The sequence below is a fragment of the Gregarina niphandrodes genome, assembly GCF_000223845.1.
Source record: "Gregarina niphandrodes unplaced genomic scaffold scaffold00008, whole genome shotgun sequence".
NCBI lineage: Eukaryota > Apicomplexa > Conoidasida > Eugregarinorida > Gregarinidae > Gregarina > Gregarina niphandrodes.
The window spans coordinates 249552-274666 of NW_011645779.1; the positions used below are offsets into that span (position 1 = coordinate 249552).

General features: G+C 51.6%; 15 protein-coding genes across 15 annotated transcripts; 5 read left to right on the forward strand and 10 right to left on the reverse strand.

The window, feature by feature from the left end:
* Positions 1 to 94: 94 nt before the first annotated feature.
* GNI_056110 (transcription factor subunit Med10 of mediator complex protein) lies at positions 95 to 1111 on the forward strand (the record flags this gene model as incomplete). Its single annotated transcript, XM_011131648.1, has 1 exon — positions 95 to 1111. One exon carries the CDS (start codon positions 95 to 97, stop codon positions 1109 to 1111), a length of 1017 nt encoding a protein of 338 aa, XP_011129950.1.
* A 72-nt stretch (positions 1112 to 1183) lies between these two features.
* GNI_056120 (putative oocyst wall protein) lies at positions 1184 to 2842 on the forward strand (the record flags this gene model as incomplete). The annotated part of the gene is made up of 1 exon (XM_011131649.1): positions 1184 to 2842. The coding sequence occupies one exon, from the start codon at positions 1184 to 1186 to the stop codon at positions 2840 to 2842; it is 1659 nt and encodes a 552-aa protein (XP_011129951.1).
* A 247-nt stretch (positions 2843 to 3089) lies between these two features.
* GNI_056130 (Ku70/Ku80 beta-barrel domain protein) lies at positions 3090 to 5284 on the forward strand (the record flags this gene model as incomplete). The annotated part of the gene is made up of 3 exons (XM_011131650.1): positions 3090 to 4784; positions 4859 to 5124; positions 5164 to 5284. 3 exons carry the CDS (start codon positions 3090 to 3092, stop codon positions 5282 to 5284), a joined length of 2082 nt encoding a protein of 693 aa, XP_011129952.1.
* A 196-nt stretch (positions 5285 to 5480) lies between these two features.
* GNI_056140 (hypothetical protein) lies at positions 5481 to 6131 on the reverse strand (the record flags this gene model as incomplete). Its single annotated transcript, XM_011131651.1, has 1 exon — positions 5481 to 6131. One exon carries the CDS (start codon positions 6129 to 6131, stop codon positions 5481 to 5483), a length of 651 nt encoding a protein of 216 aa, XP_011129953.1.
* A 171-nt stretch (positions 6132 to 6302) lies between these two features.
* On the reverse strand, positions 6303 to 7463 carry GNI_056150 (hypothetical protein; the record flags this gene model as incomplete). Its single annotated transcript, XM_011131652.1, has 1 exon — positions 6303 to 7463. One exon carries the CDS (start codon positions 7461 to 7463, stop codon positions 6303 to 6305), a length of 1161 nt encoding a protein of 386 aa, XP_011129954.1.
* Positions 7464 to 9903: 2440 nt separating this feature from the next.
* On the forward strand, positions 9904 to 10290 carry GNI_056160 (hypothetical protein; the record flags this gene model as incomplete). The annotated part of the gene is made up of 1 exon (XM_011131653.1): positions 9904 to 10290. One exon carries the CDS (start codon positions 9904 to 9906, stop codon positions 10288 to 10290), a length of 387 nt encoding a protein of 128 aa, XP_011129955.1.
* Positions 10291 to 10293: 3 nt separating this feature from the next.
* Positions 10294 to 10638, forward strand: GNI_056170 (hypothetical protein; the record flags this gene model as incomplete). Its single annotated transcript, XM_011131654.1, has 1 exon — positions 10294 to 10638. One exon carries the CDS (start codon positions 10294 to 10296, stop codon positions 10636 to 10638), a length of 345 nt encoding a protein of 114 aa, XP_011129956.1.
* Positions 10639 to 12574: 1936 nt separating this feature from the next.
* Positions 12575 to 13703, reverse strand: GNI_056180 (putative SWF/SNF family helicase; the record flags this gene model as incomplete). The annotated part of the gene is made up of 2 exons (XM_011131655.1): positions 12575 to 13476; positions 13517 to 13703. 2 exons carry the CDS (start codon positions 13701 to 13703, stop codon positions 12575 to 12577), a joined length of 1089 nt encoding a protein of 362 aa, XP_011129957.1.
* A 7-nt stretch (positions 13704 to 13710) lies between these two features.
* GNI_056190 (SNF2 family amine-terminal domain protein) lies at positions 13711 to 14204 on the reverse strand (the record flags this gene model as incomplete). Its single annotated transcript, XM_011131656.1, has 2 exons — positions 13711 to 13845; positions 13950 to 14204. The coding sequence occupies 2 exons, from the start codon at positions 14202 to 14204 to the stop codon at positions 13711 to 13713; spliced, it is 390 nt and encodes a 129-aa protein (XP_011129958.1).
* A 682-nt stretch (positions 14205 to 14886) lies between these two features.
* GNI_056200 (hypothetical protein) lies at positions 14887 to 15165 on the reverse strand (the record flags this gene model as incomplete). The annotated part of the gene is made up of 1 exon (XM_011131657.1): positions 14887 to 15165. The coding sequence occupies one exon, from the start codon at positions 15163 to 15165 to the stop codon at positions 14887 to 14889; it is 279 nt and encodes a 92-aa protein (XP_011129959.1).
* Positions 15166 to 15327: 162 nt separating this feature from the next.
* GNI_056210 (hypothetical protein) lies at positions 15328 to 16035 on the reverse strand (the record flags this gene model as incomplete). The annotated part of the gene is made up of 1 exon (XM_011131658.1): positions 15328 to 16035. The coding sequence occupies one exon, from the start codon at positions 16033 to 16035 to the stop codon at positions 15328 to 15330; it is 708 nt and encodes a 235-aa protein (XP_011129960.1).
* A 1834-nt stretch (positions 16036 to 17869) lies between these two features.
* Positions 17870 to 18184, reverse strand: GNI_056220 (hypothetical protein; the record flags this gene model as incomplete). The annotated part of the gene is made up of 1 exon (XM_011131659.1): positions 17870 to 18184. The coding sequence occupies one exon, from the start codon at positions 18182 to 18184 to the stop codon at positions 17870 to 17872; it is 315 nt and encodes a 104-aa protein (XP_011129961.1).
* Positions 18185 to 19096: 912 nt separating this feature from the next.
* GNI_056230 (hypothetical protein) lies at positions 19097 to 20305 on the reverse strand (the record flags this gene model as incomplete). Its single annotated transcript, XM_011131660.1, has 1 exon — positions 19097 to 20305. The coding sequence occupies one exon, from the start codon at positions 20303 to 20305 to the stop codon at positions 19097 to 19099; it is 1209 nt and encodes a 402-aa protein (XP_011129962.1).
* Positions 20306 to 21504: 1199 nt separating this feature from the next.
* Positions 21505 to 22080, reverse strand: GNI_056240 (hypothetical protein; the record flags this gene model as incomplete). The annotated part of the gene is made up of 1 exon (XM_011131661.1): positions 21505 to 22080. The coding sequence occupies one exon, from the start codon at positions 22078 to 22080 to the stop codon at positions 21505 to 21507; it is 576 nt and encodes a 191-aa protein (XP_011129963.1).
* A 1007-nt stretch (positions 22081 to 23087) lies between these two features.
* Positions 23088 to 24206, reverse strand: GNI_056250 (hypothetical protein; the record flags this gene model as incomplete). Its single annotated transcript, XM_011131662.1, has 1 exon — positions 23088 to 24206. The coding sequence occupies one exon, from the start codon at positions 24204 to 24206 to the stop codon at positions 23088 to 23090; it is 1119 nt and encodes a 372-aa protein (XP_011129964.1).
* Positions 24207 to 25115: the final 909 nt, after the last annotated feature.

Consider the following 25115-nt stretch of genomic DNA (forward strand, 5'->3'; position numbering starts at 1 on the left):
GGGGGGGGGGTTCTTTGGTGGGGTGGTAGTTCGATTGTGGTGGGGTGGTAGTTCTTTCTGGATAATTCTCTTATAAAAAAGTTTTTGTTGGTAAATGAACGATGGGGTCAATGATGAGCACGAAGAGGCTATGGAGTCCGGTGGTGGTGGTGTGGAAATGGTTGTGAAGCAGCTGATAGAAGCTGTTGGAGATTTGTCGGTTGTAGCACGTACTTTGGAGCGTTGGCCTATTTATGCGCCTCCTTTAGGAGTTTCTCAAGAGCGGCAGGACTCCGAACGTCAAAAATTCGAGAGGGCCGAAATCAAGGGGAGACAGCGTATAGCGGAGCACTTGCGGCGGTTTATGAGAAAGAGCCGTCGAGTATGTGAGATCGTCTCTCCAACGTTTGACTTAACCAATTTACCGCAAGACCTTATAAACCACGTCGATGCGTATTTATCGCCGAATCTATGGCTCCGTGGATTGGTAACGGAAGTGCAGTATGCTAACGACATCACCCGAGGAGAATTGGTTGCATTGGGCTCTATGCATTCCACACTCACGTTTTACCTCAACGTTGTTAAACAATTAAATGCAACGGAAGGCAGTACAGTTACCGTTCCGGATTTCTCTTTACCGTTCCTACCGCCTACCGTGCTGCGCCCTCCAGTGGTCTATGATGCTAACACCAATAACATAAGCATTCCACACATCCTAAAAATGTTGATTAAACCTATTACGCCGTACGACCTGCGCCAGGACCCTAAGGAACCCAATCAGGTATTGTTCCCCCCGGAAATCACCGGTAACGACCAAGATGAGGGACCAGGGGGAGATGGCGCGGTGAACGAAGAAACCGCGATGCTGAACAACCACGAAGCCGACGACGAAGACGGTGGGACTCCAGCAGCAGACGACGAAGACAGAGCTCGAGCTGCTAATGACGGACAACCCCGCGGGCAACCTGCTACAGGCAACCCAGTAGACCAAGCGCGGTCGACAGCCCCGGGCGACGGCGAAGGTTTGTTAAGCGCTGCATCGGGGAAGGCGTCCACATCGCAGCGAGAGAAACGCGAACTGGAAGATGTCAGCGAAACTAGTGCTGGCTCCAAAATTCGACGGGTAATTTGAGGAGTTTTCCATCTTGCGCTTTTTCGGTGCGAGCGGTATATACAAACACGCGCGCGTGTGCTCAAGGGAAGGATGAAGATTTGGCTAGTAGTTATTGGTTCTGTGGTGTCTGGAGGTAGTGTAGATGCTCAATTGAAATCTTGGATTACGAATTCATCGAACGGTGGCGTGGCCGTTGGCGGCGCCATAACTGATCGCGCGAACTTGGTTGCAGGAGTAACTAAAGGAGGTCCGGAGCGCCAATACCCAGATACCGTTTCCCCTACGATTGCTTGTCCGGACGGCTTTGAGCAGCAAGGGCGAGCTTGCGTTTCCGTGGAATATTTGGAGATGTTCGCTACCTGCCCGGAGCAGTTTTCTTTGGACCCGACGAATAATGAATGCATAGCGAAGAAGCGGAAGCCGGCAAGATTCAACTGTCCGGAGGGTTCCAACCTCAAGAATGGCAAGTGCGAGACTGCAGAAGTGGTAGCCGCGCTCAATGTCTGTGATGCTGGCTGGGAATTGGACGGCAGTAACTGCATTCGACAGGGCGCTATTTCAGCCAAGTCGGCTTGCCCCGAGGGGTACAAACTGGCCAAGAATGGATGCATTTCGGTCACGAAGCTTACGGCAGAATTTAAGTGCCCTCACAACTTTGAACTCAACGGCAAGAAATGCGAGTCGTATGTTTACGAAGCTCCGGTGAAGGAGTGTCCGAGTGGTTTTACGCTATTGGAGGACCAATGCGTCCGGCAACACCGTCAGCAGCCGCGGTTCGAGTGCGCTCGGGGCGTCAAGTCTCCGCACTCGGACGAGACTTGCTATATCGAGACGGTTCTGAAACCGGTGTACCGCTGCGGGGAAGGTGGAGGCGGTTCTGATGTGAGTGCCGCCGGATCGAAATCGGCTAAGGTTGAAGCGAAGGGCAAGATTTGTGAGTTCGTTCTACGACAGGAACCCAATTATGGCTGTCCCACCGGCTTTGAGCGGCAAGCGGACAAGTGTGTGCGAATTGAGGAGCAGAACTTGCAGCCTTTTTGTGATGCCGGTTTTAAGCTCGAAGCGGACGGACACTGCGTTCGATCATACACGCAGAAGGCGGATGTGGCCTGTCCCGAGGGAACGCTGACCAAGAACGGCGTGTGCATTGTGGCCACCACCTCGCCAGCTGAAGCGGCCTGTCCTCGCGGTTACAAACTCGAGGACGGGCTCTGCCAACAGGTCCTGTCCAAGCCCCCTCTGGAGCGCTGCCCGCGTGGGTACAAGCCTACTTACCGAGATGAGTGCGAGATGGTTGTGTCCATCGTGCCGGAGGTTATCTGTCCGACCGGGTATGTGGCCCGTGCAGGTGTGTGTGAGGCGACAGAGGTGACGCCTTCTATCGCCGTCTGCGACAACGGCACTGAACCCACTCCCGATGGCCGCTGCCGCAAGCAAGAAACGAAGATGTCCAAGGTGGAATGCCCTGCTGGTTACCACCTGAGTAAGGCGCAAGAGTGTCTCCGCGTTGGTAGCGTGACGGGTGTGTACAGCTGCGATAACCCCGAGGACCAAGTCGTCAGTGATGAGTGCGAACAGATACAGAGACTCCCCGCTCTGGCCGAGTGTCCCAAAGGTTACATTGGGGTTGCGGGGCAGTGCCAGAAGACGGAAATCCTGGAGGCGAAGCTCGAGTGTCCAAGAAAATACAAACTCAAAAACGGTCTTTGCTACAAACTAGCCCACGAGACGCACCTCTCTGCCCACTAGCTCCTCTCCCACCCGCGGTCCCTGGCCGCTCCGTCGGTCTTTTTCCCTTTTTCTTACGACCAAATGCTCCTAGTTGCAAATCTGACGTACGCCTACACAAACAGAGTGTAACACCTGCCGTTTGACAGCAGCCTACCCGTTCGTTGTTGCCAGTAAGCCTTTTCGAGAGAACTACAAAGTGCGGTTACCGCCGCGTCGAGGAGGTTGGAGGATGACGTCAAACGATGTGGTGGCGATGGTTCGTGGGATGGTGGTTCGGGAGACGTTTTACAAAAGGGAGACTCCGAGTTTATTTGTGGTAGGAGGAGAGACGGCGAATGAAACGGACTACGAAGGTATCATGTATGTGGCTGTGGCGAAACTCGGAGACGTCCAAGACTTGTTTCGGGAGTGGGAGCCGGTGGCGCCGCAGGCGGACTGTTTTGAAGCACTCCTGTTGGCAGTCAACCTCTTGGCACAAAGCGACACCGGGGAGCAGGGGGGGTCGTCAACATATGACCCTCTTGGCGCGAAGAGCATTGTGGTGCTGGGTCAACGCGGTATGACATGGAACGACGACGAGGGGTCGGAGGAAGCGATTTCTCTGATCCAAAGGCATGGAATCTGTATATCGTTTATTTCAGATGAGGTGGGTGGAGAAGATGAAGACGAAGGAAATGCAGATGAAGGAAATGCAGGTGAAGGAAATGCAGGTAATGAAGCGGGGTCCCGGTCACGACCGTGGGAATTGTTACAGGAGTCATTGGGGCTAGATATGTGCAGAGTGTGGAGTGCACATGACTGGTTTTTGGAGGTTATGCTGAAGCCGGATATCACGAAGGTCAAGCCCACTACCACCTGTCGATTGCCTTTAGAGATTGGCGAGTTGAAAATACCTGGTTACGTTTACTTGTGCTGCAAGAGTAATGCTCCTCCGTCTCTGAAAAAAGGGACTAGGACGATGGACGAAGCAGAAGCTTCTCAGACAGGGGCGGAAATTGCGCCGGTCGTCCAAAGCCGCGTTGCGTTCGCTGAGGACGAGGCGGGGCTGGCATCAGAGCAGGATAAGGAAGAGATTATCAGCGCATACTTGTACGGCGATAAACTTATACCGTTAGGAGAAATCGACAAGGATCTGCCGGCGTTACCACCGGAAGACAAGGCGTTGAAGCTAGTACATACTGTCACAGAAGAAGCGTATGAGTCCTTCTTTATTTTTGGAAGCACTTCCTTTCTTGTGCCTGATCCCTCCATTCCGAATAGTCTTGTGGGCTACAAGTTCTTGGCCGACGCACTGAGGAAAAGTCACCTAGGCATCGTAGCGCGTTTGAAATCCAGGTCCAACTACCCACCAAAGCTGGTCTTACTTACACCCCTGACCCGTCCTGACAAGCGCACACGTGTGCGCAGGCATGCGCCCACTGAACAGGGCAATACGAACAGCTCGAATATAGATCCCCGATTATCAGACGACGACTGGAGACTGGACTGCTGTTTAATAATGAACAATCTCCCATTCAGGGAGGATATCAGAAACTACGGGTTCATTTCTCATCCCATTGTAGCGAATCGAAATCGTTTAGACGCGGCCATAGAACTCATTCAGAATAATAAGCTCGAATCGAACACACCTCTAGTCTGGAACCCTACTATGAGGAATTTTGTGCAACATCTCATCTTTAGTATAGCTACAGATAACCAACAAGTATCTGGAGACGACCAACTATATCATCTTCCAAAACGATCTTTGGAGATACCGAAACAGTTTATGCAGCATTTCCAGCTCTCGAACAAGAGATCTAGGGCTGAAGAAAAACAGAAGGTGTGGAAGCAGGCTGTTACCAATACTGTGTCTCTAAATGAACTGTTTGATACTGTTATAGAAGACATTCAATTCGACAGTGCGGATCCTGTAAAGTCACTCAATGAGTTGGCCGGCAGGTATAAGTCGAATACGGATCAAGTAACTCCCCCACTCCATCACAATTGGACCCAATTCAGAACAGGACCCGATCAATATTTCATCTGTTTGTCTAGATGAAGAGAATAATCAGCCAGTTTGGGGACGTCATTGTTGAGGATATGCTCGTATGTCGTGGGGCAAATTTCCCCAAATTTATTTCGGCATTCTCATCAATCGGTCACCAAGAGAACAGTGCTGTGGCAGATGAGTATAACTCGGTATTGGAACAAATTGTATCAGTCGTGAAGCTTAATCGGAATGTATTCTCTGACATCGAGTCTGAAATAACGAACGAGCTATTCATTATCAATGACCACATGCCGGAAGAAAAAATTGTGCAGTAAGAATTCTACCTCCTCATATAGCTGAACTTTTTTAGACTCATAAAGGAACTCAAGACGGCTCCAAAGGAGCTGGTTACACTACCAACTCAGTCTACTCAGGAAGTGCAAAGCGGGGAACCTGTATTTGAAGATGACGAATTCGACGATCTGGAGTAGTTGGCAGACAATTTGGAATAACTGTGCTAAAGTCGCAGTGGTCCCTCCCAACGGAAACCTCTACCCACCCCCCTTTAGATGGGCGACCTAGAGGGCGAATTTCTGAGCTGGCATCTGTTGGGTAAAAAAACGCGTTTTTGAACTAAATTCGAACACACGTGTTCGTTCCATATAACATTGCCCCAGACAACGCGACTCAACCCCAGCGCATGGTAGCAAGTGTCAGCAGGTCCACTCCACGAACAATCCATGGCAGCATGCGTTGCTCCAACGATTGGTGATGCAAAGGGTATTGAACTGCTAGGGAGTCGGACCACACGTCACCAACCCATCCGACTGCCTTAGCCGCAACCGAACCGTCTTCTCGGAACCAGATGCTCTCGGGCTTTCGGGCATCCATAGGTGACAGGGCTTCTTTGGCCATCCGCCGGGAGAAACGCCCGCATCGCGAGAACAGCGAGAATGCGAGCTCCTCAAGGAGCTCTTGGAAAATCGGCTCGGCTGGGCTGCCCAGAGCCTCCCGCATGTGTTTGTTGGCCTCTGCCAGCACGGACGTACCGAACTCCACAGCCTGCCGGTACGTGGATGTTCCCCACAGGATTTGAGCAGCATTACAGTTCTTCACGATGTTAAAGTTGTAAAGCGACTCTTTTGATGGCACACAGGGCACAGCCACCCGCACCTTGACCCTTCCCTCCCCTTCCGTCGGCTCTAACTCAATATCCAAAGCACCGAGGCAGGCGGTATTCCCTACCATCATTTTGCCGTTGTTGACAGCTATCAGGGCAGCCGTCAGAGCATCAGTCGTGCTCAAACTTCGCAGTCCTGAACGCACAAGCCGGACCATTTTTTTTGGGTCGAGCATAGTGCTGCGCAATCAGGAGCACGCACCCTGTAAGGATGCAGGTTGGCAGTCTAAGACCATCGTTAAATTGATCGCCGAGTTGAGGTGTGAAACAAAAATTGCCTAATACAGCGGCCAGGCTGTGAGTGCGGTAGGGCGAGCGCAGAGGCTTATTTACTGCCGCCGATTGTTCCATGCGAGGGAACGGGAAGTGTCACAGGAGGAGGGAAGCGCGGTCACGGCTTCTTGGATGAAGTGTTCTTTTTCGTCGAGTTCAAGGATAGCGTAGTTGAATTTTGCGTCGGGAACGTTCGGCAGAATCGACGCAAACCGGGAGCCGGGGCCATGAGCAGCCCAGTATCTTGGGCAGAGTCGTTGTACAAACCAGCACGTGTCCGGATCGTCCATCGAACAGCCGGAAGCGACCAAATAGTTTTCGATTGTGGTCATGGTGTCTTCACATTCTTGAGTCCAAAACACGTTTCTGTAGGGTCGTTTGGAGAACTGTTTATTGTGTGGCCCGCAGTGCTTACTCCGAACGATTGGGTGGTACGGCAGAGTGTGCTCTGGAGCCATAGTGGGCGCACTGGGTGCTGCAACCACATCGAGTTCTGCAGCCATGGGTGCTACGTTACTATTGGGGGTCGTGTAGGCACTGGGGGTCATGTACGCATTGGCGGTCATCACCACGGCCACGGCCACGGCCGCTTTCAGTAAAGTCTTTTTGGAGCAGAGTTGCGCAAGTGATTCGGACCAGGACTGGCTCGAACTCTCCGTAGCGTCCATCCAGCCGTCAGGCCGCCAATTATCGGTCTTCACAATTCTCCAAGAATCAGACACACGCGGCAGATTACCAGATGCCTTACAGGTGACCAAAGGTAGTGCGGCTGCAGCTGCCATATTTTGAGCAACGTTGCCCCACTGCGCAAATAATGTCATTCCCAAGTCTTGTAGCACCTGCTGGCACCTCTCATGCTGATCTGCCGCCCTTATACTCCCGCCTGCACCCGTAACGAGCTGTGTCCAAGCCTCTCCCAAAATCGACGCTCCAAACTCCAGCGCTTTAACATCCGGAATCGATCCGCGCATAATCTGGAGGGAGCTGCAGTGCTCTGCGAAGCTAAACTTATCCAGATCGTATTCGAAAGGTGCGCAAGGAACAGCAACTTTGACCTTCAGATTTTCCTCTGTCTTGCCGCCCAGAGGCTCCACCTCCACGCACAACGTACCATGGGCCGCTGTGTTAGCCAAAGCTGGCTTTCCATCAAGAAATACCGTCAGAGCAGCGACGAGAGCCGTCTTAGTCGAGCTCGATCGTTTTGGACATACAAGCATTGTTACCACCTTCCAATGAGCCGCGGGCAAAAAATATTGTCCCGAGAGGGATAAATAATTCTCCCGTTCCTGGGATTTTAAACCCCCGACTGGCTCTCTGAAGTTGGTCAAGGTGTCTTGTAGCAAGGTCAAACGGTCAACGTCTGACGGTAACGGGGCTTCATGATTTAGAGATGAATGGGAACTTGGGCTGGTTGCTGGGTTCGGTCGATTGTCACGCCGGGGTTAGCAAGCGGGGTTAGCAAGGGCGGCAAGGAAGCCAGTAAGGGTAGAAGAGATTGAGTTAAGGTTATTGTTCATGACAGCGAGTAGCGACGACAATAGAACGACATGGTTTCTCATTTACTTCAAAACTCTCTTTCCTATATAAAAATAACGGAAATATGTTGTTGATCCTTATGAGACGTTTTGAAGAGTACTTCATGAGACCATGTGTGGTAATCCGAAAGCCGTTAGGAGACACACGGGTGACACGATGACCATTTTGAAACGATCTTCTCAGAGCTATCCGTCGTGACAGCGTTTCGGTAGACTTCCCTATGATTCAGTGCTACTAGAACTAGGTCGTTGGGTTCGACTTTGTCTCCTTTTGCAGTACCTGGTTACATGAATAGTCGTACAGAGCAGTTAAGTTGCCGAATATTGCCAGTCGTTTAAGGCAACGAGGCGGTTTGACGGATTCTTGCCTAGAAGCCGGTAGTCTTGAGCATAAGGTAAGACAGGATCGCGACCGTGAGTCAGATATGCGGGAGAGTGTCCACTGGACGAATGAATGGTAGCTGAAAAGGGCGAGGGCTAGTGCATCGGGAAGATCGAATGTTAGATTACGTAGATATAGAATTTGAGCTTTATTGAGGTTCCGGTAGTCGATGCACATACGCCAGTCACCAGTCTTCTTTCACACCATGACTATTTCAGAGGCGTACAGGCTAGCTAAAGGTCGGATGACATCATGTCTATCTCGTCCTTGATGGACTGGTCTTGTTCAGCCGTGAGTGTTCTTGGGTAGCTCACTATAGGTTTTGATGCAGTTAGTAAAATTTCATATCAAAACAGTGGAGACAGACTCCACGCCTTCTGTCCTTACATAACACTGAATATTTGTAGAGCATCTCGGGTTTCTTCATCAGTAATATGCTTCATGGCATCAGAGAGTTCTTCATCAAGTACGGGAGGTAGAGTGGTCGTGCAAATGGCAGGGGGGCAGTTTGTGGATACATTCGGGCGAAACCAGGGCGAAACCAGCACGGTTAGGGAAGGTAAGTTGTCGGAAATTACATGTAGCAGCGGAGGAACGGTAAACTAAGAGCGTTGGCGGAACGTCTTCAACAACGGCGAAAGTAGCGAACTGTTATGAACCATTTTCGAGAATCAGGAGTGCGTTAATCCAAGTTTTAGTAGTACCATTAACACCTTGGAAACACGTGTGTGCGGCAGGAATCGCTCTGTAATCGAACAGTAGTTCTTTCGTTATCACATTTATCTGGGCTCCGGAATCAACCATTCCCACAAATTCATGACCATTGTTCATGAATGCAACGAATATATGGTTGCAGGCATACAGGTAAGACTTTGAAGGTAGTGTGATTTCACAAACATGTGGAATTAGTAGGAGCAGCTTAGGATTAACTTCGAAAACAACATCGTTGTAGTCTTTCAAATTCGAAAGCTAACAGTAGGGTCGTCACGCGGGGAGAGCGTCTCAGAAGCCTGGGTAGGATTAGGGGGACTTTCGGGTTCAGTAACCATAACGTCAGGATCACCGTATGGTGGCCACGAGCAACAGTACGAGTCGGCGGGGGCAGCACCGAGCACGCACCCCCGGTCCCGGGCCTTGAGCAATTCAGCTCAGTGCGCGAGACATTACGGCTGAGATTGTCACTGCGCAATGAAGTCTTGACGATTTTGGTTTGCGATGAAGTCTTGACGAGCGGGTGCTTCTGTGGAAGACAGCGGGTTGTTAGAGAAGGTCACAGCTCGGTAGACCGGTGGATGTGATTGAGACCTTCGGGTCGATTGAGGGCTGGTACCCATCGAGCGCATTGGTGGAGTCCGGTTTGAGGTATCTTCAGAAATTCCCGGATCTGGTAGTGGGTTTACCGGCCGAGGAGCTCGTGACCCTATCCACTGAGGAGCTGGCGGCGTTCCAAGATGAATATAGGGCCAATGCGAGTGTGGTTTCGTTCACTCGTCTATTGGTGGGGGAGTGTCTGCATGCGATCGCCCAAGTGGATGAAGAACACCCAGAGACGTGCGGGATTGATGAGGAGTTTGGAGAGAAGGTCCGACTGTGGGCGGATGATTATTCGCACATTATGGGGCCGCTCGCCTTGAAGTTTCCTCCGAGGCCACTCGAATTCAAGGCCTGAAGTTCGTTCTGGTGTACATGTGCCGAAGGCGGGGCTTCAGCGTACCAACATTACAGCAGTGCAATCCAGACATGGTTCCTGCAGACCCGCGGCACGAAGTAAGAGCCGGTCTAGATGGAGGAGAAGATATGCGAATTGACCCAGACACAGGTATGTTTCTTGAAGTTGCGAGGCCGTGGGAGGAGTACAAGCCACTTGTTTCTACTGTAACAAGCTTCACCACTTTAAGAAGGCTTGTCTCTCGTTCCAACATGATGCTGCGTCTGGGAGGTACGTTAACAGACGAACCACTGGTGGCTACCCCTACTATCTTGGTGATAACTCTGTTGGAGAGCAAGACACTCGATCTTCGAGGCGATACAAGTAGGAGAGAGAAGGAGCGAACCACAAGGAGCACCGAAAAGTGGAGACTGAGAGTGGAGGTGAACGACGGATACAGAAGAGACAGCTACATTTAGTGGATGGCAGAGATGCTCGTAGAGATGAAGTACACATCAGTCGAAGTCAAGGTAAAGAGACTGAGGCGAGAAGACAGAGCGATGCTGGAGAGGATGATAGAAAAGGAACAGGAGACAAGAGTGAGTATAAGCCATGTAACAGAACCAGAAACGATCAGAGACATACATGGGCTGAAGGAGAACATTGTAGAGCTGGATATCTCGTGGGATAAAAACCGAAGCGACTCAGACTGGAAAACAATAGGAGAGATGACGGGTCTTGAGAGGCTGAACATAGAATCTTGTAACATGCAAGAAGAGCAGTGCTCGAGACATCTTGGAAGGCTGAAGTGTCGCATAGAAAGATAGAGAACCAGAAGAGCCTACAAATCACGTGAAGGGAGATGCCAGACATCTAGAGTATGTGAGTCCAGCATAACAACACAATGTAAGGGCCACCTACACAATCAACAGTCAATACACAATCAACAGTCAATACACCAAGTCGCTCTGAATGGTGCAGGGAAAGGCAAGAGATGTGCACGGGTTGAGAAGCAACAAGAGAGGCATGTTCAACAAGGAGATACGAATAAAGCAGTTACCGTTGATACTGTGCAACTGTGTTTGTTTTTTTGGCGTGGTTTTTGGAATGGGGAGACCAAACACGTATGAATAAATCTGTTAGTAAAGAGCTGCCAATGCATCGTATGGTTTCTATGGATCGAAAATCCATCCCACCAGTCCTCGTGCCATGCACACACCCGATCTTTCTACGTAACCACCCAGACTGAAGAAGACACACTCCACCGTGTCGATGAACATCACTGAGTGTCTCTGATCTGCATATCACAATGTGCGCAGATCAAGAGAACAGCGGTGGGAAGCCGAGTAGCCTGATTCGTGGGCACCACTCGAATGGCAACCAACGGCGAGAGTACAAGGCAGAGAGTGTTCTGCACACGTTTTGTAGGGAGCTCGCTTTTCTTGACATACTCCTCCAATTCAATTGGTTCTAAAGGTCCTCCTTTTTTTTTTTGGAACAGCTTGATTAAAATTGCCTTGTAGGGTATCTTCCTAAAGCGTCCCGGGCAGTTGCTGCCTACCATGTGCTTCACGCCTTGGTTCGCGGGCCCTAGAAACACAATCATTCATGAGTTTAGTGAGCATGGATAGTGGCGAGGACTTATTCTTTCACAGGGCAAGTAGCGCAGGGCTCATAGAGAAACAGCCTATAGTGCCAAGGAAATACATGATTCAGAAAGTGTATTAAAAAAGGTCTGTTCGTTATACCCAGAAGCTCATTGTACTGCAGCAGCAGAGATTTACGTTTGCAGTGGACCTTCACATTGCATGAGCGTTTGCAAGTCTCTGTGGCCGTTTTCAGGCAGTGGCCGTTTTCAGGCACATGCTGCCAAGGGCAAGAAGGCAGTGCTTATGATGAACGAGGCCAACATCAACATCAAAATCGACAGTGATTATCTGATGTGAGTATTCGAAAGCATGAGCAAGCAGACAAAGAGAAGGAGCGAGGGCACTACAGACGCACACTACCATTGACATGGACAGTGCGCGGCGGGGGCATGGCGGGAGAGATCCGGTGGGAAGACAGGCACGTCTTAAGGGATCAAGTAAATTGGAAGAAGAGCAAGTTTCAAGTAAGAGTTGAACGGGGAAGATATGGAAGGAATAGGTAGAATTGGGAGTCATAGAGGGCACGTCAAGAAAAGTGCAGGAAACCCCCAGGAAGTCATGAAGAAAAAGTGCAGGAAGATCAGGACGTATCGAAGAACATGAGGCAGAACAAAGAAGACAAGAGAGCAGATACATTAGAAAGGCAGTACGTTATACCTAAAAGCTCATAGTAGAACAGCGAGGAGGAGACGAGAGGAAAGGCAGACGAAAAGATGTAGGGAGTAAAGAGCATCACAGCTGCACATCACAGCGGCACAAGGCAAAACGAAAGGAAGGGTAGAGGGCAGAGAAGCGCCAAATAATGATTTTATTACGAAGGGCGAGTTGTTCGTAGAAGCGAATAGACGGGCACATAGAAAGGGCAAAATGATAAGGCCAGCGCTTTACGGGCTTGCTTGCGTGGCCAGAAGCAGGAGGGATGCTTACACACTCTTCAATAAGAATCTTCGGACAAGAACATAAAGGGAGGGCCGGGACAGGCACACGTTCTGCGGCTTTGTGTGCTACAGTCATGAAGTTGTTGTTTCTTCATGCAAAACATCAAACAGAAAGAATTTAAGGAAAAGGAGCCTAGCTCGTCTGAATCTGCGCCCGCTTCTCACAACCAATAAAGCTAACCATCGTCGTCCTCGACACTTGTATTCACAAGGCTTTCAATTCGTTTGATTGCAATTTCTTCGTTTATTTCTAGCTCCTTCAGAACGTCTTCTGTGAGCCCCTGTGTCTCCACAAGCTTTTGGAGCCTTAAGTCGTCATCCACCTTCCACTTTCTCGGCATGCCCTGGAGCCGCTTTACAGTTGGAATCACCTTCAGGCGGATGAACCTGTCAAAAAGCACAATTCTGTCGTACATGAGAAGCTCGTTGTCGTTCTCCCGCTTTCTCCTGCTTTTCTTAACACAGATCTTGCTGACGAGGCTCCTCATCTCCTCCAACTTCTCCTTTCCAAGGAGCTCAGTCAGCCTCGCAACATTCTTTTCTGAGACACGTCCAAACGACAGAATGGCCGATATCAGAGCAGGGTCCTCTGTGTTTAACGCGTTTCCACCGTCTTCGTGCCGAATGATCTTTGTGCGCCGTTCCAAACTCTGGTCTGTGTCCTCCTCGCGGAACCTCCTAGACGCCGCGCGGGTCTCCATCAGCACACCATATGCGCCCTTCTGCAGAAGAATCTCCAGTGCGTCCTTCTTGCTCATTTTGTGGTCCTTCTTGTCGTAGCTCACTACAGAATCGAAGATTATGACTGTCCGCAGGTTTGTTCCAACACCTCCCGCCTTGGTGCAGAGCAAAACACAAATACGTCGATAATCTGTCGTCCTTCCTCTCACTGCACCGTCGATTCTGTCGTGGTTGTATGTCCTGAAACTGAGGTAGTCGGAAAGAAGGTCCAGGCACCGCGTCATCTGCGAGAAAATAAGCACCTGGTTGTCCTTCAGCTTCTGCAGGAGCTTGTCTAGCTTTCCGCTGCTCTGTATCAGTATCTTGTAACAGCGCAACATGGGCAACGAGACGGCCCCTGCTTGCACCTCCTGCACACCGGTGGGGCCGCTATGCACTTGCCTTTCTTTTCTGGTGGTCGCTGGTGATCGACTCCTCGGCGCCCTTGATAAGGCACGGGTGTACGCAGCACTTCCGCAGCTCCATCATCGCATTGAGGAGGTTGGGCGCAACTTCGCTCCCGCCCTTCTTGAGAAACTCCAGGTTCTTTCCAAAAATATCTCTGTAGTACCTCTTCTGTATCATGGTCAACTCAACCTCGATGATTGATGGTCTCCTCCTTCAGCGGAATGCTCCTTTCCACGTCCTCCTTCATTCTCCGAAGCATCAGCGGCCGCAGCACGTTCTGGAGGCGCTCCACGTCCTCCGTCTTCTCAAGCTTGAGTTCCTCCAAAAAAGTTTTGCAGCGAGCTGAACTGCACAGGGCTTATGAAGTTCAGAAGAGACCACAGCTCGTTAAGGTTATTCTGCAAAGGGTCCGCTCAGAAGCACCTTGTGCTCAAAGTTCAGGCTCTTTACTGCGGAGATCGCCTTCCCGAATGGAATGACGTTGAACTCGAATAGCCCGATCGGGGTTATGAATGCCGTCAACGGCTTACTCCCCTCCTTCATCGGGACATTCCGGAACCCACTGGTCATATCCAACGTGCAGTAGTACTTCGTTTCGGCTGCACACTGTAGCTGAGCCCACATGCGCGGTAGTGGATCGACGCATTCAGCCGCCTGTAGTCTATAACGCGCCTCCATTCCCTGTTCTCTTCTTGACTAAGTGTGGAGCCGCGGCCCCCTCACTCTTCGAAGGTCTTATGACTCCTATCTCGAGCTGCATTTTAACGTGCTTCCCGAGTTCGTCACGCCTGTCGTACTCTTGAACGGTCTGCCATGGACTGCGCACTTGACTGTCGCAACGAAGGGCCCATCCTAGGTGTCGCGATATCGTTCCTGCAACCTCCACAGATTCCACCGGCTTTGTGGCGCCATGTGCCTGGTTTCTGCCTCGATGATTTTCCGGTACCGTGCCCCAGCTCTTCCAAGTAGCCTCTTTTCGCGCAGACGACGTGCACGAGCAGCTCGACGTCTGGCGTGCCCAGCACGTTGGAGACTCCAGACCGGTACATCACTGCGAAGCTGGTCCGTTTCGTATTTATTGCTCCCAATGGTCGTCGTCGCCAGCACAGTGAGGGTGCGGGCGACCCTGTCTCCTGAGAGCGGTATCCCTGCCCGTTTCCTGTCCGCTTCCTGGAACAGGCTCATGTCGACTCCGGTGTCCACTAGGAAGTCTGCTCCACCAGGGCTCTCACGCAAAAGGGGGTCGTCGGCCAGTCCCTTCTCTGCTGGGGCCAGCATACGCCTCCATGGCATAGGTCGACGTCGGAAAGAGAAGACGCGCTATGTCCGAAATCAACTGTTCCACGGGTACGCCGGGACCTCAGTCTACCTTTGCGAGGTGTCGCTTCGCAGGAGGTATTTGCGCCCAAAGCACCTCTATCATACTCTCTTCGTCGATTTTGTGGGCCGCGCGATTGACGAAGCCCACCAGTTCGTCGACCCAGTCTTCGAAGTGCTGCTCATTGTTGGCGACAAGGTAGCCTTTTGCGATGCAGTCATCCTTTGCGGACTGTTTGCGATAACCCTCGAAAAATGACAACCAATTGAAGAGACCTTTCTGTTCCGAGCCGTGGATTGGAACAGTAGTCCGGGCCGCCATATCGGATGAATAAAACGTGGGTAACCTCCCCAGTCTCGTCATCACTGCCTCTTTCTGGTGCCACTGAGTTGATTGTGACCCGAACAAAAGGGGTGCCAAGGTGTAGAGAGTTCATGCCACACAAAAATAACAAAAAAACGACCACCTCACAAGTCCTTGTCTTTACAATCCCATGTCCAGATATTTGTTTGTGAGCCAGTTGCCGACGAGGATTGTTGCGTCGGAGATCAGTGTTGCCACGGCAAGGCCACGGCCGATGAGGATGGCAGGGTCTGGTGTCCACAAAGGGTGTCCTCGTTGAACGGGTTCCAAGTCGGACCAGGAATTAATGCGAAGCGGTGCAATTTGGACAGCATCCCACCGACCGGTTTGAAAGGTATCCTCCTGTGGATCCGTCCAGAATTTCTGAGCGTCCGTTGCCATTTGTTGTGAAAAAGGACCGCATTGTGAAAAGAGGACTTTGGACAATCGCTCAATACCAGTGTCTATGATGGCAAACTCTGTTGCTGTGAGAGAATCCACATCCGTCTTATTCAGAACTCTAAGCATCTGTCTCTGTGCCAACATGAGTACACACCTCCCGAAAGATACCACATGCTCGGAATAAGATTTCGATCTCCAGATTAGTCTCATTGCTACGCCGTCTCTCAACAAATTGAAGCGGTTAGGTACCTTACGGAACGGTGTCGCTACTTCGATCCTGAACGGCTCAAAATCGCTTCCCTCTCGCTTCACATCAAATTGTAACGTCTGACAATTGGCTGTACTTGACAGCACGAACTCCCCTGCTTCGAAACTTGTTAGAATAGCCGTCCACACTGCTGCAATCGCACCTTGCCGTCTTGAACTAACGACCCTGATAAATACCATTTCGTCCCCGACACCGAGAATTATTTGCCCCCGATTGCGCCGACACAAACGGCACCGAGGTCAGCTGTACTGGCCAGCTGTACTGGCCAATATCGGCTATCCGTCAAAGAAAACCGTCAAGGCAGCGGAGAAAAACGTCCCTTTCGAATTTGAACGTTCTGAACATACAAACTTGGGGGTCGCCATTTCTGCCACACGAGTCGCTCAACGTCTGTTCACACTCTTGTGTCTACACTCCAGTGGTGACACTGCTTCTCCTTTGCACCCCCACTCGAGGTCGTTGCGATCCGGCCTGGTGCCTCTCCACTGACGTCCTACGATGCAACATCAATCAACACATTTCCTTTTTGGGGGGATAAAGGAGTAGGCCTCGGGCCTAAAACTGGAGTTGGGAGCCCCTTTTGAGCCGCTGGGCAGAATTGGGGCGCACGAAAAGTGTGTGCACAAACACGCGCACGATCTTTTCGAGAGAGGGTAGAGACCACAAAAACCGCACTTCGCGCACTGGTCAAGACCGCCTACTACTGTGTTGCCATGACTGTGACCGCCTATGCCCTGATCGCGTTGTTCTGCGAGTGTGCTCCGAGCCTGCTGACCAACGTCCACTCGGCTATGCCTTTTACCCTACGCATTAATACCTTCCGAGTCTCTGTTCCTCTATACCTCGCTAGCATAAACGTCGTATCTTTGGATATCTGATACCGTCTTAAACCCTTCTCCTCTACCACATAGGCCGCGGTGCTCTTGCTCTACCCACGTCAGCGCACCAGTGCCCATACGACCCACAAGTTTTATGGCTTACAATAGTTATGTGCCACAGCGTCACAAACCGACCATGGTCATGCCCAAAGATCATGAGGCCAATGGAGGCAATGGCGCGTCCATTCAGACGCTCGTGCTGTTGACGTACTGCACGAGCAACCCTGCGACGAAGTTCACGCCCTACCGTGTGACGATAGGAGGCCACGAGCCGTGCAGCGAATTGGACGATCACATGACAGACCTGATCCAGGTTCTCGCTCGACTGTGCGACTGGTGGTCTCGCGAGTTACCTTGCGACGAGACGTGCTACGCGGCGCTGCAGCACTTGCCTCCGTCGATACGACACGACGCCAACAAGTTGACGAGGGTCTAATGCATGCCGTCGCAGACTGGGCCTCACACGCTAGTAATGCCGCAAGCAAGCGGAGAAGGGAAACCACAAACCCGTACGGAAGCTGTGGGTGTCCCGTACCGCAAGATCGCACGGCAGTGCGGAAAGCTACGACTTTAAAAGTTGGCCGGGCTCTTCGGAGTCGTGGCTTTCCGCACTGCCGTGCGATTTTGCGGCATGTGAATGTTGATCGCTCCGGGCTTATTCCTTATTGCCACCTCGATTTTACCAGGTTGAAAGACAGTGACCATGAACGAGAAGCGCAAGTACAAGCGCCGGACAGCGGGACTTGAGAAAGGCAGTAGGCCCGTCAGTACCAGCGAGGGCTAGCGCTGGCTACCCGGACCGTCGTGCCGAGGCGCCCCCACACCTCGTTTCGAGTTCTTCCGGTGTGCCTGAACACGAACGGCACGTAGCCTGCACGATCAACGGTCACAGCGTGTTGGCCTTCCCGGACACAGGAGCAGATTACGCGCGGTGGGAGTTCTCGTGACTGCGCCAACCAGGTTAGAGATTGGTGACGATCAAGTAGACGTATGGTTCGCGTGTGTGGACGACACCATACCCATCCTGCTCGGCTTGGACCGGCTCGAGTGTGTGCAAACCTGCCCAGCACTTGTCTGACGAGCTGTTCGACAAGCTACAACATTCTTTGGCGTGGCAACTCTTTGTTGTGTCGGGTTAAGGGTGCTCAAAGCCGTGAATGTGATTCATGGCTCGTTGATGCTCTCTTGTTTGTGAGACCTTGTGCATGCTGAGTGAGACCTTGTGTAATGGCCTGTGCATGCTGAGTTGGGTCACAACGTTTTGACCGCCCGTCGCTTCATCCGTGTGACCGCCTCTGTATCTGCTAATACTACCGTAGTAAGTCTCCTGATGGATCTCTTCTGGTAGTGTTTCGATCAGTAACAAGGCGCTGTCCAAGGTTCTCTCGTTATCGATACGGCCAGCGGTAGCAGCCCTAACGCCAGTCTTAGCCCTCGCGTGCCAGTCCATATCTCCGCCCACGCATGAACGATCCGGTAGCTGTCGTCATTTGTCCCGTAAACTCGTTGATAGCCAACGCGCAGCATTTCTCTCCCTAAAAACCCACCACGTCCCCAGGGAAGGGTTGTTTTTGTAAGACAGAACACGGCTTCTTTACCCCAGCTTAGTATGGCATGTCTTCAGTAACACTCACATCCTCAACATTAATCACGCCGCTAGGGCAGGGAAGGAAGGGCAGGTGCCGAGCAAAGGACGACCGAGTAGGTAAGCGGTCTTGGGATAGGTGTGTGCGATGTCGGACTGAGCGAGAAGTGTCGAGGACTCTCGAGTGGGAGAACGGCAGCACTTCCCCTCCTTCGGCCGTTTTCATACAACGGGAACTCCACGACTAGTGCTCATCTTGTTGGCGGCCTCTGAGTAATTGGCGCTAGTTCGGGGCCCCGGGAGACTGTTCGACGTACATAAGGCAAACGGCCGGGTGGGACTGAGTCGTGTAAATACTCAGCCACACACCTGAGGAGACCTTTCCCTGGCGACACAACGGCCGCGCAACCAAGATAGCGCCGAATAACTCCAACTTCCTCGCTCATCATCATCCTTCAAGCCATCCCGGCATCGTCGTCATGGACCAGCCTTCAGTCAGTCGCGCGCCCTCTCCTCATCGACAGCCAGCGATCTTTGTGCTGATAGCGGCCGTTGCAGCGAAGGCGGCCGATGCTCTCCGGCTTGTTGCTCTCTTGTACTCGCGGTCGTCGGTCTCGCGATTGTTATTGTCACCAGTTCGCTTCGAAGAAACATCACCGTTGTGGAAGTATAGCTCAGGGCCGGTAAGAGAGGGGGGCCGCCGCACCCAGGATGACTGCGCCACCTACCTCGAAAAGTTGCAGGCAAAAATGCTCCTGGACAGTGCGACTAGAAAGCTTATATAGACACACCACATGGCGGGGATTTCTTTCCCAAAGCGAAGCCACTAGGGTTATCGAATTCATCCGTAAGAAGGATCACGTGGTCTAACTTCCTCGGGAGTATGTCGCTGTCGACAACAGCATTGTTCGTGAGATCGATAAGTTTCATTGGGATGGGGCCAATGTGAGGCTGCAGGACGCCGTGGCCTGCCCAGAACCTCTCACAAAGCTTAGCAAACAGCTTGCATGTGTCCCCTCCACATTGGGGTGACGTCAAGCGGCGTTCGACGTAGGCCAATCCATCCTCGCACTGTTGAGTCCATAACCCGTTCTCTGTCGGGCGGAAGAACGACAGGCCACACCCGTCGTCTCCGGGAATTATCGCCGATGTCTGTGACTCAGTATTAACCATGGATTGAGACTGAAACTCAGACATGGACTCAGACATCGACTCAGTCATGGACTCAGACATCGACTCAGATATCGACACAGGCATGGACTCAGACATCGACACAGGCATGGACTCAGACATCAACTGGGGTATCACAAATGCGGCTGCGGTACCCGCGGCAAAGCCCAATACGGCTGCCCAAAGTGTCTTGTTCGAACAGAGTTCACGCAGCGACTTGGCCCACGATCGCGTCGGAATCTTTTTCTCGGACCAGATGTCAGCGATCCAATCATCCGCTTTTACAACCACCCAGGCATCTACCCATCGAGGCTGGTACGATGCACGATCACATATGAACAAAGGTAACGAGGCTGCTGTAGTCATTTTTTCGGGGGTCAAATATCCAGCATCACGCCCCCATTCCGAGAACAGACTGGCCCCAAGTTCAAGCAAAACTTTCTTGCGAGCCCTGTATTGTTTTGAGCTTACCAAACCCTCGCGGATCCGCCTCCAGACCTCACCGAGTAGAGACATACCAAACTCCAGAGCTCGGAGGTCAGAGCATGACTCGCGCACTATTTGAGCGGCGTTACAGTCGTCCGCCATGTTAAATTTCTTCAAGTCATCTGCTGACGGCAAGCAAGGCACGGCAACATTCACCTTTAATGCTGCCTCCTCCGCTCTCGGTTGTCGAGGCTCCAGCTCGATACAAAGTCTACCGAGGCCGGCTGTGTTGGCTAAGGCGAGCTTTCCCTCAAAGAATGTTGTTAACGCGGCGGTCATGACTATCTCTTTCGAGCTTGGTCGTCCTGAACTTACAATCATGCCGACCATTTTACGTCGAAAATTCCCCGCCAGCAACGCGGTGGCTATCTTCCGGCATGCAAGCGAGACCCGAACCCTGAGACCCGAACCCTGAGACCAGAGCCACGGGGACCAGAGCCACGGGGACCAGAGCCACGGGGACAGAGAAGGAAGGAAAGAAGGTAGGTATAACGGGCGACAATGAGAAAGGAAGGAATAACCTGCGATGAATATGAGGGACTGGAATAATTTGTTGCATGGTCTGTCTAGGTATCACTATTTGAGCCGTCGTAGGCCTCCGTGGGACGCCAACCGAGGGTAAATAAAAAGGGTTTTGACAGCTAGTCATCGGACATGACTAGCAGTGAGCGCCCGATGCCAGTAACGACGCACCTCGACGACGACGGGAACAATCACTCCCAGGGGTCCCCGGCTGCCGGGCCGACACTCCCATATCAGCACACTATTACTTCTGTTTGGACTACTACTATGACCAAATTCCATGTTCTAACCCCGCATCCCGGCAAACGAAATGGTTATTTCATACCCAAAAAGGTGAGCGTCTTGTCTCGGCGTGTTCCCGGAAATTATTTGCCGGGAATTACAAATCATCTTCTCCCTTTTTGTAAACTCTTGGTTACTGTTCGACTGCGGTGCGGGGTCTGTGTTGTGGTCCACACCAACGACGTTACCTTCTTTTTCGCCTCCTGCTTTTAACCTTTACGGGCGGTGCCCCTGCCAGCCACGTTAAGGCGTTTACTACAGACATCACGGGGTCATTACACAAATTCAGCAGACAAACCTCCAGCAGACAAAGCCCCCAGAATCGAGTGAGTCTGACGAAACTTGAGTTCGCAAAAAAAGTTGTAAAAAGGCTGTGGAAACCTCCGATGCACGGAAGACCTTACTCGGCACACGACGGTGGCACCCCCTGCACGGCCACTTTGGCGAAGTTGCCTTGTTCATCGGTTTCGACGAACACGTGGTGGAGGTCCCCTACCTTGGAAATTCCCGGGACAGCTTTCTCCCAGACAGAAGCCTTCCTGCCATTTGCCGCCCAGAATCGTTTACAAAGAGACACAAGAAAGGTGCAGGTGCTGTGGGCATCGGTGCGACAGCCGTTTCTGGCCAACATGTTTTCAATTATCACAGTGCTATCTTCACAAGTTTGTGTGAAAGCTCTGTCACTCGGGCGCACAAAGTATTGAACGTAATTCGGTCCACAATGTTTACTTCGAAGTCTCCTTGGAGTCGGACCAACTGTCCGCCACTAAATCGTCGGCTTTTGTAACTCCCCAGGTATCTTCCACTCGGGGTAATGTGAATGGGTCATCGCAAGCTAGTAAAGGCATCGCGGCCAGACCGGACATATCTTCCGCATCATCGCCCCATTCTGAGAACATACTAGCACCCAGATCCTCCAGAACTTTTTGACAAGCCTCCTGCTGCTCTATCATTGCCGGACCCAAGTTCTCACACATCTGACGGCAAACCTCTCCGAGCAGAGATGCACCAAATTCAATCGCTCCACGATCTGAGGACGACGGTCCGCGCACTATTTGGATTGCATTGCAGTCCTCAATGATGTTAAAATTCTTCAAGTCGGACGGTACGCAAGGTACGGCAACTTTCACCTTAAGTGGCTTCATCTTAAGTGGTGTCTTCTCTGATTTAGGCAGTAACTCAACGTGAAGAGCACAATGACCGGCTGTATTAGCTAAGGCTGGCCTTCCGTTGTGGAACACTGTAAGGGCAGCTACAAGAGCTGTCCCACTTGAACTCGAGCGACTTGGGCTTACAAACATCTTCTCGGACTCACAAACCAAACCACAAACTTTTTCCTAAATTTTTTTTTTTTCCCGAATGGTATAGGACACAACATAATAAACCTTCAGACCCGTATCCGCCCCAGTTTCGCGTCTGCAGATCAGTCAGTCATCACGAATACAGCCCCCATCAACGCGCGCTCTCTTCTACGGCTCCTGACGCACACGAATCGACTGACTAGAAATCATCTCTTTGTTGTTTGTTATTGTCATTCGTGACACAGGCCATCAAACGACTGCGGTACCTTGCCTTCTTTTTCACTTCCTGCTTTTACCCCCTTCACGGTTTACTACGGCTGCGTCAACACCGCAGAGTCATTACAAAATCCAGCAGACCATTTTACGTCTAAAATTCCCCGCCAGCAACGCGGTGGCTATCTTCCGGCATGCAAGCGAGACCCGAACCCTGAGACCAGAGTCACGGGGGCCAGAGTCACAAGACAGAGAAGGAAGGAAAGAAGGTAGGTATAACGGGCGACAATGAGAAAGGAAGGAATAACATGCGACGAATAGGACGGACTGGAATAATTTGTTGCATGGTCTGTCTAGGTATCACTATTACTTCTGTTTGGACTACTACTATGACCAAATTCCATGTTCTAACCCCGCATCCCGGTAAACGAAAATGGTTATGTCATACCCAAAAAGGTGAGCGTCTTGTCTCGGCGTGTTCCCGGAAATTATTTGCCGGGAATTACAAATCATCTTCTCCCTTTTTGTAAACTCTTGGTTACTGTTCGACTGCGGTGCGGGGTCTGTTCGACACCGCACTGTTGTGGTCCATACCAACGGCGTTTTTCGCCTCCTGCTTTTAACCTTTACGGGCGGTGCCCTACTACAGCTACTTCAACATCACGGGGTCATTACACAAATTCAGCAGACAAACCTCCAGCAGACAAAACCCCCAGAATCGCGTAAGTCTGACGAAACTTGAGTTCGCAAAAAAAGGTAAAAAGCTTGTGGAAATCTCCAGCGCATGGAAGACCTTACTGCATACACGATGGTGGCACCCCATTCACGGCCACTTGGGCGAAGTTACCTTGTTCATCGGTTTCGATGAACACGTGGTTGAAATCCCCTGCCTTGGAAATTCCCGGGACAGCTTTCTCCCAGACAGAAGCCGTCCTGCCATTTGCCGCCCAGAATCGGTTACAAAGAGGCACAAGAAAGGCGCAGGTGCTCCGGGCATCGGCGCGACAGCCGTTTTTGGCCAACAGGTTTTCAAGTAGCACAGTGCTGTCTTCACAAATTTGTGTGAAAGCTCTGTCGCTCGGGCGCGCAAAGTATTGAACGTAATTCGGTCCACAATATTTACTCGGAACTATCGATTCTGGTTGTGGCGTTGAGGGCGGCGGAACTATCGATTCTGGTTGTGGCGTTGAGAGCGGAGACATTCTCGGAACTATCGATTCTGGTTGTGGCGTTGAGAATGCAGACCTGGCCATTACAAGAGTCAATGCCGTTCCAAATGCCAATCCCAGCACGATCTTGTTCTTACCGAGTGCGCACAACAATTCAGACCACGATCGCGTCGAAGGCTCCGCAGAGTCGGACCAACTGTCGGCCACTAAATCGTCGGCTTTTACAACTGCCCAGGCATCCTCCACTCGGGGTAATGTGAATGGGTCATCGTAAGTGAATAAAGGTATCTCGGCCGCTGCGGACATATCTTCAGCACGATCGCCCCATTCTGAGAACATACTAGCACCCAGAGCCTGCAAAACTTTTTGACAAGCCTCGTGCTGCTCTCTTGTTATCATTGCCGGACCCATGCCCTCACAGATCTGATGCCAAACCTCTCCGAGCAGAGACGCACCAAATTCAATCGCTCGACGATCTGAGGACGACGGTCCGCGCACTATTTGGATAGCATTGCAGTCCTCAACGATGTTAAAATTCTTCAAGTCGGACGGTACGCAAGGTACGGCAACTTTCACCTTAAGTGGCTTCATCTTGGATGCTTTCTCTGATCTAGGCAGTAACTCAACGTGAAGAGCACGGTGACCGGCTGTATTAGCTAATGCTGGCGTTCCGTTGTGGAACACTGTAAGGGCAGCTACAAGAGCCGTCCCACTTGAACTCGAGCGACTAGGGCTTATAAACATCTTCTCGGGCTCACAAACCAAACCACAAGCTTTTCCTACATTTTTTTTGCCCCGAACGGTATAGGACACAACACAATAAACCTTCAGCCAGCCAGCCTGCTGTCGTACGGAGAGCCCTCGACCCGAAACGGTCACCAGCCAGCCACCAATAATAAAACCGGCGGAACCCCTGGCTTATCAGCCATAGACAGCCGAGGCAGAGGGCCAGTCGCTATTTCTTGACATACATCCACCGACACTAGAAGTGTCCTCCTACAAAACTATTTACCGTTCCAGGGGGGCCATCGCGCACAAGCCTGCACCGATCACCCGCAACCTCTCCTCTTTAAGAGAACCACCACGGAGGCACCGGTCACTTGCTATTCCGGTGCGCCCGTAGCAACCATGGGCCTCTCGTCTGCCGTCGCTCACTCAGGGCTGGCTCACCCACGTACACCCAGACCGGCGAGCTATCCCCAACCCCATTTCACGTTGAAAAGATCAGGCAGGCTCCATACAACCTTTTTGCAGGCCTCACGCTGTCATCTTGTGGCCATGCCCGCACTCACAAGGATATTTTGCCAAGCCTCTCCGAATAAAGACACCGCGAACTGGAGAGCTACGCACCGTTTGAGACGGCGTTACAAACCCTCACGATTCCAAATTCCTCCAACTGTGACGGTACGCAAGGTACGGCAACTCGCAATTTGATTGTTTCTTCTTCTCCTCTGGCTGTATTGGCTAACACCGGCTTCCCACCGACGAATTCACGCCCCCCAGCACTCAAACGACTGCGGTGCGGGGTCTGTCTTGTGGTGGGTGATCCACACCAACTACGCTACCTTCTTTTTCGCTTACCCCCTCCACGGGCGGTCCCACCTGAGCCACGTTGAGTCGTTCACTACAGCTGCTTCAACACGGCAGAGTCAT